Source organism: Struthio camelus, chromosome 8 (assembly GCF_040807025.1).
Source record: "Struthio camelus isolate bStrCam1 chromosome 8, bStrCam1.hap1, whole genome shotgun sequence".
Lineage (NCBI taxonomy): Eukaryota > Metazoa > Chordata > Aves > Struthioniformes > Struthionidae > Struthio > Struthio camelus.
In genome coordinates, this window is record NC_090949.1 from 27,448,191 (window position 1) to 27,462,984 (window position 14,794).

A 14,794-nucleotide genomic window follows, 5' to 3' on the forward strand; every position below is an offset into this window, starting at 1 on the left:
GATAGACGGTGCAAGCGCCATGATGTTGCTGCCGTGCCAAGGGTGGCGGGAGAGAGAAAACAGGAGCTCCCTAATAAATGAGAGTTCCCAAGCGGTGGCAGGCCATTCCCTTCCCAAGACACTGGGGCAGGGGGCGGGCGGTGGGTAACCGGCTGCGGGCCGCGCTCCTGCCCGCCCGCCTGTCCCCCTTCCCGCCGCAGAGCGGGGCGGGAGGGGACGCCGGGGCCCGTGCCCCCGCCAGGGCCCGGCTCACCCCGGCGCCCGCAGGGCTGTCGCTGCCGTTGGCGGCAGGTCCCTTCCCCTAAGTTAGGAGGCCCCCGGGACAAGCGGAGCGGTCACCAGCCCGCCTGACCCTGCTCGCTCGCCCTTGCCGGGCTCCAGGCTGCCCGGGCAGCGCTGTCCTCGCAAGATGTCCACCCTGCCGAGGGGGCAGGGGGCGCACCGCCACCGTCCTGCCGGCCCCGGGGCCCGCCCAGATGCTCTTCGAGCCGCTGCGTGTGCGGGGACGGAGCGGCGGCCCGGCGCAATCCCCCCCCCCCCGCCCCGCTTCTTGGCCCCGCACCGACTACATTTCCCAGCGGGCCGCGCGGCCGCGGCGGCCTCCCAGCCGAACTCCATCTCCCAGCGCGCCCCGCGCGCCCCCTTCCCCGTCCGCTCCGGGACGCGCCCCCTCCGCTGCATCTCGCACTACGTTTCCCACCTGGCCGCGCGGCCCCGCCGCGGCTACTTCCTGCTGGGACTACGCTTCCCGCCGTGCCCTGCGCAGCGGCGCCCGGGGTGGCCGGCGGTGGGCGGGCGCGAGGCATCCTGGGAGCTGTAGTCCCCTGGCGGCGTGCGCGCGCCGCCAGGCGGGTCGGGGCGTGTCCTCGGGGGTATATAGGCAGCCGGAGGGGTAGGGGTCTGCACTCTGCCGCCGCCGCCCCTGTCTCCAGCAGCTTCTATGCAATCTCCGGCCGCCGCTGCCGCTCCCCCCTGCGTTGAGCCCGCACCGGCCTCTCGAACTAGGTAGGGTCGGGCGGGCTGGGTCCGGTCACGGTGTGTGCGTGTCGGGAGAGGAGGAGGAGGGGGATAGGGCCGCTTTCGCGCTGCGCGGGTGAGGGTGGGGGGTGGGGAGAAAGGGAAGGAGACGGCGGGTGGGCCTCGCTTCGTTAAGGGGGGGGCGCCAGCCGGGGGTCTCTGATTGGGCTCGCGCGCCTGCCCCCCCCCCCCCCCCCGCGCGGTGGTACGTGCCGCCCCGCTCCTCGAGCGCCAGCTGGGCCCGCTCGGCTCGCGCGGAAGCACCACGTGACCCCTGCGGGGCTGCTGCCATCTTTGTTGGGGGCAGCCGAAGCCGCGGAACCTGCCGGCGGGTTGGAGGGGGGGGGCGGGAGAGGCGAGGGAGGGAGCGGGCGGGGTGGAGGGGGGTGGGTGGGAAGGAAATCCCGCCGCGTCACGTGACGGCGGGCCGCCAGCCTGTGAGGAGCCGCCGCCGGTGTTTGGCGCCAAAGGCGGGGGGCGGGGCCGACGGGGAAAGGCGGGAAAGAGCCCATTGTCTGCACGAAGGCGGGGGGGGGGGCGGGGGCCGCCTCGCGCCGCCTTTGTCCCGGCCCAGGCTGGGGGGAGGGGGCGAGCGCGGCGGGTCCGGGGCCTCTGGAGGAGCCGAGGGGCCCCTCGCCTGCGGGTCCCGGGCGCTGGCGGACGGGTGGCCCCGCTCCCGGCGGCGAGGGCCCTGCCGTTGCCGGCTCACCGCGGCACCCGGGAGCCCCGCGGCGGGCCGGGCCGGGGCTGGGGCCGGGCGAGCGGCCGGTCTGAACGCCTCTCCAACCTTTCCGTTGCAGGATGGAAGCGGAATCGGCTGCTCCTTCCACGTCCGCAGACAAAACGGACAGGTGAGGCGGCAGGGTGAGCTGAGGGGCCGCCAGAAGCGGTCCTTCTTCCGGCCCGCGGCCAGGCCGGCGGCCTCGCCGCCGGCTCCTCCGGGCGCTGGGGACCCGGCTTCTCCCGTAGCCTCTTGCAAACGTCGGGTGACAGAACCCTTTCAAGGGTTATTGAAGGCACGAGTAGAACAGACGAGTTAGTGAATGCTGCGGCTAGCCCGTAGGGATGCTCTTCCGTGGGCGGCTGGGGCTGTCCGGTGTCGGGCAGGACACAGGACTGGGACGGACCCTCCAGGAGCCGCACGAGATGCGCTGAACTGCATCCAGGGCTTAACTAAGCCTGTTGTTCTTCTCAGATGTATCGTGCTGTGCTATGAGAAGTCATAACTTGGCGTCGCTCCCCTTTGTTTAGCGAGTATCAGAACGGGAAGAAGCGCTGGCCGGTGCTGGGCGCTGTAGTGGTGCGCGGCTCCTGAAGCACGTCCCAGGAAGTGTTCTTTGTCGTGCCTGGTTCTGTGATCTGCTTCTTGCAGCAGTTGGTTAGCGTTAACCTGCCTGTGCTTGGACATCACAGCTGAAAGTTGGTCCTGGTGAAACTACTGGTAGTGCCAGTGAGCGGGATGCACGCAACTCGCTGTCATACGTAAAGCTGACTAGGTTTTGGAGGCTGGGTACAATTTTTTTTTTTCCTTCCCCTGATATTTCATTTTCTGATTATGTGGAAACTAATGGAATCTTGTATTCTGTTTTTTCAGTATGGATGTGGATGGAGAATCCAAGAAACTATTGGGTTTAGGACAGAAGCACTTGGTAATGGGAAATATTCCAGCTGCTGTCAATGCATTCCAGGAAGCTGCTAGTTTATTGTAAGTAATAAAATGCTTTGTGTGCCTTAATAGGACTTGGATTTCAGCTTGACCGATACAGTTAAACAAGGAAGATGTAGGGTTTTTTGTTTTTTAAACCTTGGATAGGCTGCTGCTTTTATAGTACATCTGAGGACGGTACAAGCTATTTAAAAGTAGGATAAAGAAACTCGGATATCTGAAAATACCGTAGTTAGTGTGCAGTTTAGGCAGCTTAGTAATAATTGTCAGTGTTCTTGGGAGAAAAAGGAATTTGGTATTTTATTTTGCAGTGTATGGTTCTGATGTAGTCCGTTAATCTGAAAATAACGGGGTCATGTTACTAGCCCATTCTTTGCTAGTATTGGTCAGTCTCTGAGGGTAATGCTTTTTGAGGCTTCTAGATTAATTTATTTTGTTGGATGTTTGAGAACCAGTTCTAGATTAGTGAGAAGGACATTCACTATTCGCTTGAAAGTGGGAGATAGGCTAAGGAACTGATTCTTCCTGTCTAGGTGTTCTTAATAGCTTTCAAGTTCAACATCAAAATCTAAGAAAGACACAGACCCAGAATAATGCTTCATTGCCTTTGTAGGGGTAAAAAATATGGTGAGACAGCGGACGAGTGTGCAGAAGCTTTTTTTTACTATGGAAAATCTCTTCTGGAGTTGGCCAGGTATGCTAACAGTTTCTCATTTATAGTGTCCATCCATGGATGTGTCACATGCTTCCTTTGGGTAACTTATAGCTGAAAGTGACTGGCGTACCTGCTTTCTGGGGGGAAAAGGAATGGCTAGTTTGAGAGGCGATTGAGATTAATTACTGAGAGTGAGAAGTGATATTGGAAACAATAGAATGGTTTCTGGCAGAAAACCAGAACTCAAAAGTAGGAGCAATCTACAATGGCTTGTTTGATGTTATTTAAACACAAGCTTTGTAGCAGAAGTACTCTTTTTAAGGGATCATATGGCGAATATCCATGCCTCTTTGGAGGGAAGTATATCTACAAGGTTAACGAATACCCAAATATTTTCAGAGCACAGCCATCCTGGCATCTGAGCACTGTCAGGTAAAGTGTAATTGTCATGCTTTGAGATGAAAAGTCTGGCTGGGGTAATAGGATTTTGTGCTGGTACTGGAAGGGTTATACTAGAACGATGGGTTGGATGGGCCAATGAGTTGCACGTTTCTACAGTTAGAACGGTATCGATATAAGAGCCAAGGGATAACAAATTTCTGTTCCCTTTAGAATGGAGAATGGTGTATTGGGAAATGCCTTGGAAGGGGTGCAGGTTGAAGAGGAAGGAGAAAAAGCTGAGGATGACTCTGTGTTACCAACTGTTGATGGTATGTAAAGCTGTCTGCCGTGTCATGGAGATACCAAGCTGTATTTTCTTGTCTAAATGATCCAAGTCCAGTTCCATCACTTTTCTAGGTAGTTTGAGTCATTGTATTGAAACTTTTAGCCTTAATGGACTTTTTTTCCTCTAAAGTTTTGTAAAGATTGAACAAAACCTCCAAAATTTTGCTGGGAATTGATCGTTTAAAGCATGTGTGGGCGGTCACCGGATGCCTGTGTCCTGAACTGCTGCGTTCAAGCTTGCTTTCTTAAGTTTCACTCTCGACTTGGACTGCTTTGTAAACCTGTACGGTACAGTGCTGTGCAGTGCAAAGCAGTACAATGTGTGTGGTAGGACAGGTCAGAGCCTCTGTTTTAGAGGAAAAAAGTCCAAGAACAATAACTATTCTATACTACCCGTAGCTGGAGGTAATACGGGAACTCCTGTCAGTCCAGACTGTTAGAAAAACTTGGCATCTCTTGCTTAGCTGTGACTAAAAATGCTAGCGCGCAAAAATGCACACTGCTTGAGCAGCCGCTTGCAATAATTCAGTCTGGGGAGGGGAAGAGACTTGCTTAGTTGAAGTTGTGCTGTTGGTTGCGTCCTAATACTTTGTATTTCAAACGTGGAGTTCTTTAGGAAAGTTATTTAATTTGTTGACAAACCAACGCACTAGAGGGTCTGAGGGTGGTGTTTTCAGTGCCCATTAATGCTTTTATCACTAAACTCGAAGACATGTTTATGCTTCCTCAATCATGTAGAAGAAGCAAGGGAGGAGTTGAGAGAGCAGGTATATAACGCCATGGGGGAAAAAGAAGAGTCCAAAAAATCTACAGGAGAGTCTCCAGTACTAACTGAGAAGGAAAACAAAGGAGAAGATGTTGAAATGGAAGAGATGATAGAAGAAAAAATGGGAGAAGCAGCAACTGCTGACATGGAAGTAAAGGTTGAAGAGGCTGCAGAGAAGACAGAGACTTCTGTGGAAAAAGAAGCAATTTCAGAAGAACGGGAGCAGCAGATAGCTGTGGAAAAGGAGACTGCAAAAGAGGAGGCAGCTGTGGAAGAGAAAACGGTGGAGAAAGAGCAGAAAACAGCACCTGAAGAGGTGGCAAAGGAAGCAGCTGAGGAGAAGGAAAGAATGACGGAAGTGTCAGACAAGGAGGCAAAGGCAGCTGTGGAAGAGGCTGAAGTTGCGGAAGAAGCAAACACGGCTGTGGAGGAGAACAGGACAGCAGGAGAGCGGACAGCAGAAGCAACAGAAAAGGAGGCAGAGACAGCTGTGAAAAAGGGAGAGGCTGTAGAAGGGCAGGTGGAGGCACCTGTGGAAGAGGAGGCCATAGTGCAAGAAGTGACAGCAGAGGCACAGGCAGCAGTCACTGTGGAACGGAAAGAAGCTGCAGAAGGGCAGGCAGAGGCAGTTGACCAGAAGGTGGAGGAGAAAGAAGAACAGATAGAAACAGCTACAGAAGAGAAACCAGATGAACCTAAAGAGGCAGAGTCCTCAAAGGAACCAGTGCCTATGGAGGGCAAAGAGCCATCTAATGACATGCAAGAAAAGGCTGAAGTAGCTGCTAAGGTAGAAAAAGAGGAAAAGAAAGAGGACCTGATAGAAGAGGGTGAAGGTGCTAAGGTAGAAAAAGAAGAAAAAGGTGACCTGATGGAAGAGGGAGAAGGTAACAGTGAGAGGAGAAAAGTACTTGTGGGTGGATGACTTGGTGGATTTGACTGGCTAACAATGGGTAAAAAGTGTTCCATTCAGAATTTTCTGTTTGCCTTACTTAGAAAAGGAAAAGGCACAGTAAAGGGGCCCTTGAAGGATTTTTACATCCAAGTAACTGGTTTCAGTGAAGTTTCAAGGAACAGTGAATAGTCTCAGTTTCTCTAGACTAATGCTTAACTAACTGCAAAGCAAATCTTACTTTTAAAGCAAACTTACAGCATTGTGAAATGTGTAAGTAACAGCTAGGCTGGTGGAGAATACTGAATGGATGTTCACTTGCATGCATCTGGGTTTATTGCACTAACCTCCAAATAACTCGAAGCACAAGTTGCCTCGGGTTATAACCTTATTTAATTTAAAACAGTGGAGCAGAAAAACAAAAACAGCTGAATACATAATAAAATAGTAAATTTGCTTTTACAAAACAAAGGGACTCTGGATGAGTCTTTCTGGTGGTAATTAAAAATTAGAATTCGGTTGGTAAATCAGATTTGGCAAATTAAATACAGAAGGCTTATTGCTTCTATCTAGTACAATCCTACTGCTATCTAGCTCTTTCTGCCATTTTGCTTCCCTGCTTCATTAAAGCTGTTTACAGGATTATGTTAAAGTAGTCTAGCAAAACTTGTACGCTTTTCTAAAGTTGCATGGTCCTAAGAGGCCATAGCTTCCTCTTGCACAAGTTACTTGATAAGCTGATAATTGGTGCTTCAAGCTTGTCAGTAGCTCGGCTGCATGGGAAAAGCCTTACTTAGGTGTGGTAGACTTCATAGTTCTGGACATTAAAAGGATTTGTACTGCTGAACACAGAAAACCCTTCCAGGTGGTGAAATAGCTTCCTAATATAAACTAGAAGAATAGCTATCCACTATCCGTTCTGTGAAAGGCTGCTTATGCAAGCATGCTCTTTCCTTTTATTTGAATTCTGCTAGTGTGCAGACACTCTTTTGAGTATCTTGGTCGGACGCCTTGTCGTGCCAACTTCTTATCGTAGTTAAAACGGACTTTAACTTCCTAGCATCTCCTCTGTTTTACCTTTGGTCAAGCTGTCCTTGTAGTTACAGGTTTGGCCTTGTCAGTGGTAGATGTGCGTTCTTTGGGAGTCAGACTAACCAGTTTACAGGTTCTCTGATCTTCTCAAGAATAAAATTCTTCTTACTTGAGTTAGTCCATGGTCATGATGATACAGGGTTTCTTTGTCAGAGTATGTTCATTTTGGCACACAAGTCAATGAGTACTTTAATTAGTCAAATTCCTTCACTACCCCTTCTCCCAAAGTACTTTCTACTGGTAGAGTAGTTCATGCAACGCTGAGATGCGCAGTATCATAAGTCAAATCAGTTCTACGCAGTGGCAAGTTCATTAATTACACTGTAACTTAAATGTCTGAAAGAAGAAACGCTAATGAGTTCAGAAACAGTTTTTATTTGTACACAGCTTGGCAGCTATCTTGCTGAAAACGCTTGTTATCTGTAGCATGAAGGTCCAGCAACTGACTGGTACCTCTAGGGCTGCTCAGGACCCCGTGGCTTTTGTGGGAGTGCACAGTGCATTTGCAAGAACTTGATTCTGGGGAAGTTAGCATTCTTGATAGTATGAAGTTAAGTTTAAAGAACTGCTAAGGCACCCTGGAACTGTTTTAGTCTGCAATACCTAACATTTTCAGCAAGATGGCTGCTGCTGACTGATAAGAGGATTTGAAGTTATCTGTGCTCTCTTACATCACGCATCTAACCTTTCACTGGAAGGATAAGGGCTGGACACAGTGTGTTCTGCCTGGCTCCCTGTAAAGCAAGCACATTAGTAACAAGTATTCTCATTCGTCTTCTTTCCTTGTAGAAACAGAAGAATCGGAAGAGGAAGATAAAGAAAATGACAAAGCTGAAGATGATAAGGAGAATGAATTGACAGTAGAAGACAAGGTGAGACTGCTGATTGACCACTCTTGGCAGAGTGCAAGTATCTGTCTAAAAGTCATGGTAATGACCTTAAGTTCAGATAGAATAAAGGTGAACATGTTTTGTGGTTTGTGATAGAAGGAAGTAGGGGTATTGGAGAAATCACGCTTTTCTGACTAGAAATCTGTTACGCTAGTCAGGAGGCCTCATCCTGAGAACGCTGAGATTGTATTATTTTTATAATCCTCTTTAAAAAGTGACTTTCCTTTGGAAGCTAGTATTGCCAAAGGAAGGGACAATATGCACGGTTTGCCTTATAGGACCTTGCTCATCTTTGTCTGCAAACTTGTGGCTTATCTAGCAACCCTGAAATGAATGCTTGCAGTCTATTGATCAGTAATACAGCTTGGCAAATGCAGAGGGCCGGCAGTCTTCAGCAAGCAAGGCTGGTTTGGCTTGTCACTAAGTTGCTTGTTTGTAGCAGATCCTTCTCTACTTGCTTTGCTTTGACTGTATTTGAATGCGCCCAGTCCAATAAGCCTTGATTAGGATGAGAATTAAGTGAAAAGTGTAGTGCTGCTTAAACCCGAGGAGTTATCTGTGTCTGCCTCAGAATATTCTAATGGATTTCAAACAGCTCATTTAAAAACATGGAACATCAACTCCTTCATTGAGTTTTTGACTCAACTTAGTAACAGCTTAAAATGCAGCCTTATTCCTAGGATAATGGTGGTCCTTGGAGTCCTGTTATTTCTAAGAATTAAGAGCATTTCAACTGACTATATTTTTATATTCAACTTAACCTTCAATGCAAGCAAAGTTCCAGTTGATGCAATAACCTCTTGTGGTGGTCTTTTTTTTTTTTTGTCCTCCTTCTAGCGTTAAACTGTTTACGTCTAGATGCAACTTATTCCTCAAGGATACTGCTTAGAAACTTAGTACTGTTATTTTAGTGATGTGATGTGTAACCAAGCTACTTAATTTCAATACACTTTTAGTCTTTACAGGAAAGTGAAGAGGATGAAATTGGAAATCTTGAGCTAGCCTGGGACATGCTGGAGTTAGCAAAAGTAATCTACAAAAGGTAAAAATTTGTCTGAATCTGTATATCTGTTAAGAAACTTAAAGGAAATTGTTTGGGAGGTGGCATAACTAGTAAATGTTGTGTGTATTCTGATTAGGATTTGAAAATGACATAACAATTCTTTCTTCTTTTAGACAAGAAACAAAAGAAGCTCAGCTCCACGCAGCTCAGGCTCATCTAAAGCTAGGAGAAGTTAGCATCGAATCTGGTAAAAACAATATTAATTCTCATGTACAGAGTGTTGGGTTTAGTTTTCTGCCACGATACCATCCTTTAAAATGAGTAGAGGTGATTAAGGTTAAGATTTGGGGGGGGGGGGGTAAATACAACATTTTTTTCATCTAATTATGCTAGTGCAGCCATGTGAGAAGCTTTGGAATAAACAGATGAACAAAACCAGTGCCTTAAACTGGATATTACATGCTATTCCAGAACAGCAGCAGAAAGCTTTGAGTTAAAACCTCATGTTGTTACCAGACGGAAAACAGCCTAGTCCTCTGCTTTGTAGGGAAGGTCTGGTTAGCTTCAGAAATTAGGAAAGACCCTTTCTTTATTGAAGCGCTCAGTTGCTGAGCTTGCTGGGAGGTGTCGGGTACCAAGACACTTGTGGAATGTAAAGTCTGCAAATCAAAAATGACTAGCTCTACTAGACTTTTCCACGTGTTAAGGTGTGGGCAGGAAGGATCCTGATGTTTTATGCATCAGAAAAAGGAAGTGGGAAGGAGGTCTCAGGTTTGTGCCTTGTAATGTGTCTATCTGCTCTTCATTTACAAACCTGTGAGTTTGATTCTCCCCACCCTGCTTCTCCTCCTATTTTGTTAAATCCAGGGAGGATGTCGTCTTCTGTGGCAAGTACTGAAATAATCTGATGGGCTTCTGGTCTAGGGCTACAACATGAAGGTTATGATTTGTGTCACGAGAATACTGTCAATGAGAGCTTGGCTGGAAAGTGGCCTCTGACTATACTTAGCTCTAGATTCAGGCTGCAGTTTTGACAAGTAGTAATGCAGTTCATGGCAGCAGGTAAAACAGCAGAAATCATGAGGCTGCTTGTGACTTATTAGCTGCTTGCTTTACTATGTTGTTAGTAAATGAACAAAGCGCTCTATTGGAAGAACTAGAGGAATTCTGAACTGATTCTTTTTTCCCCCCCTTGAGTGGGAGGCAGTGTTGGACTGCAAGTGTTGTTGCTTGATAATCTGAAACTAGTCTGTTATTGAACTTGGTGATTGCTTTCAGTAGTAGTTTTGTTCTCAGGCTGTATTTAAAAACTGCAGTAATGTATGTAGTATAATGTATGTAGTAGATCTGCCTCCCTATTCAGCTTACTTGCTTGGATAAATGCATGTGTCTCAAGACTTTATGGCTGTCTCCTATAGAAAACTATACACAGGCTATAGAAGAGTTTCAGGCCTGCCTGGCCCTACAGCAGAAGTACCTGGAGGCTCATGACCGCCTGCTAGCTGAAAGTCACTACCAGTTGGCATTGGCATACCACTACAACAGCCAGTTTGATGAAGCGGTTCTACAGTTTGGTAAATCCATAGAAGTCATTGACAAGAGAATGGGTAAGTGGATTTCTAAAACTGTCTAGTAAGTGGGATAACTGTTATAAGTGAAAGTCAACTTTGTTAAATTGCCCTGAAGGCATATACTTATTACCTTGCCATGCACATATTCATAATGCTTAGCTGATCTGCAGCTGATAACAGGCTATACTAATAACAGATGATGCTGAAGTCACAGTTGCCTGACTGCCCTTTGTTAGTAGGCCCTTGCCTTTGTGGATATTGATAACTAGACATCCACTTGGTGGTTTTTTGTTGTTGTTTGTTTCTTTGCCATAACTGTGTCATCCTAGCAATGCTTACTGATCGAATAAAGAAGACAGAAAGTGGGTCCCCTGAAGATGAGAAGGAGATTGAAGAACTGAAAGGACTGCTTCCTGAGATTAAAGAAAAGATAGAGGATTCAAAGGAGTCTCAAAAGAGTGCAAGAGTAGCTGAGCTGGCACTGAAAGCAACCCTGGTTAGTATGTCCAGCTGTTTCTTGTTAACCAAAGATTCTTCTGGTAAGACTGGAAATACACCAGCAACTGGGGATCAGACTTGATCAGAGATAGGCAGTTAGTGGTTGCTCACAAGTGATACCAGCTGTCTCTTTGTCTCGCAGTCACAGCCCACATCTAAAGTTAACAGATAGTAAATACACTGGAATTGTCCCAGACTAAACTAAAATTTGGTAGGCTTCTGTAGCAATGAATCTGTCAATACTAGATGTGATAGTTCAGTCAAATATGAAAATGGACTGAGCATTGCATAACTAGATCAGACTTCCACCTATGTCTCTAGTTCATAAGTATAGGAACAGAATGCAGAGTTTAAACACTAAGGAGTTGATTCCCCCCCCCCCCCCCCTTTTCTAAACTAACATATGTGGTCTTGTGTGAATTAATGGTCAGTAGTTACTTGCTCACTGTTTTCTTTTTCTCAAGGTTGGAACTACATCTGGCTTTGCACAAAAAGAAGATAGTGGTTCTGTTTCAACAGTAAGTTAAATTAAGATAGATGTCGAAGAATTCCTGTCTCCTTTAAGGATTACTGATTGCTGTTACTTACGTTGCAACTTCTGCCTTGTAATAGATTCCAGTAAGAAAACCAGCTGATGGAGCATCTCAGTGTGTTACAGACATCTCTCACCTAGTCAGGAAAAAGGTGTGTCCCGAAATGACTAGTTGGTCAAACAGTTTATTTTGAAGTACTACTGGCTTGCTTTGTGTAATTGGATTTCTCAGCTTAGAGCTCTTTTTCTTAAGCTAGTTCTATAATGCTGGGAGAAAAAAATAGAAAATAGTGCATGAAACTCCTTTCCACTGGGAGCCAATCAGTCTGGGAACCATCTAGCCTCCTGGAGACTAGTTCTTGATGGTTCAGCACCCCGCCTGACCCACACTGGTTTAACTTCAGAGCTGAGTTGTGTGGCTTCTGCAGGCGTTCTCTGAACAAGTGCCCTGCTCTGCTGAGGACTGGCAAGAAGAGCAGGGCATCCTACAAACCTTAAGAAAAGGACAAGCAACCAGGCTGAGTTGGGTTCCCTTATTTCCAAGTGGAAATGGAGAATTGGACTTTATAAGTGGTAAAGCCAGTCTAATGTGTAGCATTGCTAAATATATCTTACTGAGATAACAAAACATACTGAACACAAGGTTCCTTTAAAGGTGTAGGCTTTTTTTTTCAGAACTGTTTGTCAGTATAACTACCCATTATGGAATCTTTCTGGTTTGGTTTTGTATGCTGTTGTGGCACAGCATGGCTGCCTGCCTATGTTATACTAGCCTCTTTCAGTTCAGGTTTGCCTGGAGCCACTTTGAAGCTCCTGATCTGCTTTACACAGGTGATTGTAGATGCCATAAATACTCTAACTCTATCCACTTCAACTGCTATCTAGCTCAGCAATAGGATGCTTCCTTGCCAAACTAACTAAGGATAATGCAGCACTATAGATATTAGCATCTAAATAATACCTTACTGGACATCTTTCATAATTGAGACCTTGGTACCAAAGCCTCAGAGCTTTGGTTGGATCCTAACACTGAAAATATCTATCTTGAACTTGGCAAGTAGAGGTTGAGTGGGTAATGCACAGTGACATCTAGATGCTAACTTTCTACAAATATTAAATTTGTGCATAGTGAAGACTAAACAATTTTGTCCTCAGAGGAAACCAGAGGAGGAGACTCAACAGGGAGACAATGAAGCTAAGAAATCTAAACCAGAACCGGCTGTCAATGGTGGTGGTGGTGATGCTGCCCCCAGTGGAAATGAGGTTGCAGAAAAAATGGAAGAGGAGGTGGGCAGTTGAGTCAGGAGTCTGTGACATGCATATTTGCTTCTCTGTGCCGGCATGGTTTTGTGCCTGGTGGATGTATTGGTGTGTTGCCTGCTGGTCTTCACAAGGCTTTCCTGAAAGCTGGGGAATGTTCCCAAGTTGGCAGGGTGCATGTTGTACCAAAGTGTCTGACACTTAGCGAACTGGAAAGCAAACTAGCTGTGGAGACTTGTGGGGTGGGACAGAAATATGCACTGGGGTTCTGGGTGTCTGAGTTGATGCCAAAGCCTTTTTACAAAGGAATACTCTGGTTTTAATACTTCCCAATGAGGCTGCAGTTGTTAACGTTGATACTTGAGAATAACTTTTGGTCTTTTGGAGACCAGCAAAGCATGCATAGTTGGCTAAGTCTTCAAATTACAATAACTTAGAACTGGTGCATGAGTTGACACTGAATATATAGAGTTTGGTTTGTAAAAATGCCTTTTTTTTTTTTCCTTTTTAGACAGAGAAAAGGCAACAGGTGGAATCAGGGGCTACAGTTGAAAGCACAGTATGATAATTCTTTAACCTGGGACACTCCTCCTTACAAGGAAAATGGTTTTGTATATAGTGTATTTTTTCACTTTTTGGCAACTTTTGTATGACTTCAATAAAGATTGTAAGCAAATATTGCTTGTCTTGATCTTCTTTCTGGTGCAAGCTGCAGTTGTGTGTTTGTAGAAGCTACATGGCTAGACCTAGAAATGTTCCAAGGGTGCATGGCACTAATCATGACAAATTCTCAAATCCAGTCCCTTTCCTCCTGCCTTCAAGGTAAAGGGGATGCTCTTTCCTTGGTTAGTAGTACTTGCACCAGTGGGTCCTGGCTAGGAAGATCTGGAGCATATGCAATCTGAGATGAGGTGCTGGGCCTGAAACATAGGCAGGGGAAAGCTGCACAGTATGTGCTCTATAGATCAGTAGATGCATTCTTAATTCAGTCATGCTTAAAATCTGAGCATCTGCTGAAAGAGGGTGAAGTGAAAGCGAGCAAATACCTTGGAAAGGAAATGGCTTTCAGCACTCTGAAGCCTAAGGCTGAAGTAGCTGCTACCCTTGACTGTCAGCTTCCTAGTACAGAAGAACTATAGCAATAAGGTTACATGCAAAGTAGACTTGACTGGTTGCTAATTGAATGCAACCATCACCATGACATAACTAAATTCAGAGATAACTGAATTGTTCATCTTGGAAATCCCTTAGCCTTCTACACCATTGGTGCTGGGGGCAGATAAAAGCTTCCTGTGAGCTTGTTCCTGGTGCTAGCATTGTGGCAGAGTTGATCTTGTGCAGGATTGCAAAGCTCCCTTGGTGTGGCTGACGTTGCGAACTCTTCCTCTATTGCTCTGGGCTGGGGTTTGTGCTGCAGCTGTCACCTAACGGCTAGTGCTGGGCCTTGAAGGGGGTGTGGGTTCAGCTGTGCTCTGCAATCAGAGGGCACTGTGCATTTACTCATTGCTTGCTCCTTCCTGCTGATTGAGCAGTGTCACAACTTGCCGCAGCCCCACCACTGGGGCAGGGAAGGAGGGCTGGGGCTGGAAAGAGCTCGTGTGGCCTCTGCCTTGTTTGGAACAAGGAGAGTGGGGCCGGGGCACCTGGTCCCCAGGAGAGGCCAGCTGGGCCTTCTGCTCAGCTCAGGTGTCCCCTTTTCCTCTTCCTGCCCTTCCCTGAACCTGAACCATCCCTGCGCTTGTGCACAGGGAGCCAGAGGGGACGGAGGGGCCATGGCAGTGGTGGGGAGCAGGGGATGTGGCTGTGGACAGGCTGCTGCTAAATCCCTCAAGCCAGCCTGAGCCCCTGAGCCCACGTTTCTGGGGATTTAACTGGAGCGCTGCCCACAAGCAGGCAGGGTGCCTGTCTCCCCAGGCTGGGAAAATATACATAAAAATAACAGAGACTGAGAAGTGAACAGCAACAGACCGCAACCATTTATTAAACACCCAGCATACAGCATCCAAAGCAGTAGAGGAAATCTTGCCCTGCTTTCTGCTGGTCCCTGGGTTGAGCCATGAGTGCACCATGTTAAACTTCACCTTGTGGTGCGTTCATGTCCAATGGAGCAAGCAATAGAGAAAGGAAAAAACAAAAAAGCGATTGTGCCCCACTCCTTGCCCTCTGTCATTCCCCAAGCTGCCTGGTGAATAGGATGACGTAGCTCCCCTGCCCAAGGCATGGGGTGGC

The 14,794-nt window shown here is 47.3% G+C and overlaps 1 protein-coding gene across 2 annotated transcripts; it reads left to right on the forward strand.

Moving 5' to 3' along the window:
• The first annotated feature begins 821 nt into the window (after positions 1 to 821).
• On the forward strand, positions 822 to 13,243 carry NASP (nuclear autoantigenic sperm protein). Of its 2 annotated transcripts, XM_068952992.1 has the most exons (15): positions 822 to 1,005; positions 1,818 to 1,868; positions 2,612 to 2,722; positions 3,297 to 3,377; positions 3,951 to 4,048; positions 4,803 to 5,714; positions 7,601 to 7,683; positions 8,658 to 8,743; positions 8,878 to 8,951; positions 10,123 to 10,311; positions 10,605 to 10,771; positions 11,238 to 11,291; positions 11,386 to 11,457; positions 12,461 to 12,592; positions 13,077 to 13,243. In XM_068952992.1, exons 1-15 carry the CDS (start codon positions 941 to 943, stop codon positions 13,128 to 13,130), a joined length of 2,229 nt encoding a protein of 742 aa, XP_068809093.1. In that variant the 5' UTR covers positions 822 to 940; the 3' UTR covers positions 13,131 to 13,243. The 2 variants fall into 2 exon arrangements, with proteins under 2 accessions (XP_068809093.1, XP_068809094.1); XM_068952993.1 differs by lacking the exon at positions 12,461 to 12,592.
• The last annotated feature ends 1,551 nt before the right edge of the window (positions 13,244 to 14,794 follow it).

Coding starts and splice junctions, on each gene's coding strand:
- NASP (XM_068952992.1), top strand. CDS start 941: ATGCAATCTCCGGCCGCCGCTGCCGCTCCCCCCTGCGTTGAGCCCGCA. Junction 1,006..1,817: donor GCACCGGCCTCTCGAACTAG/GTAGGGTCGGGC, acceptor TTTCCGTTGCAG/GATGGAAGCGGAATCGGCTG. Junction 11,458..12,460: donor CTCACCTAGTCAGGAAAAAG/GTGTGTCCCGAA, acceptor TTTTGTCCTCAG/AGGAAACCAGAGGAGGAGAC.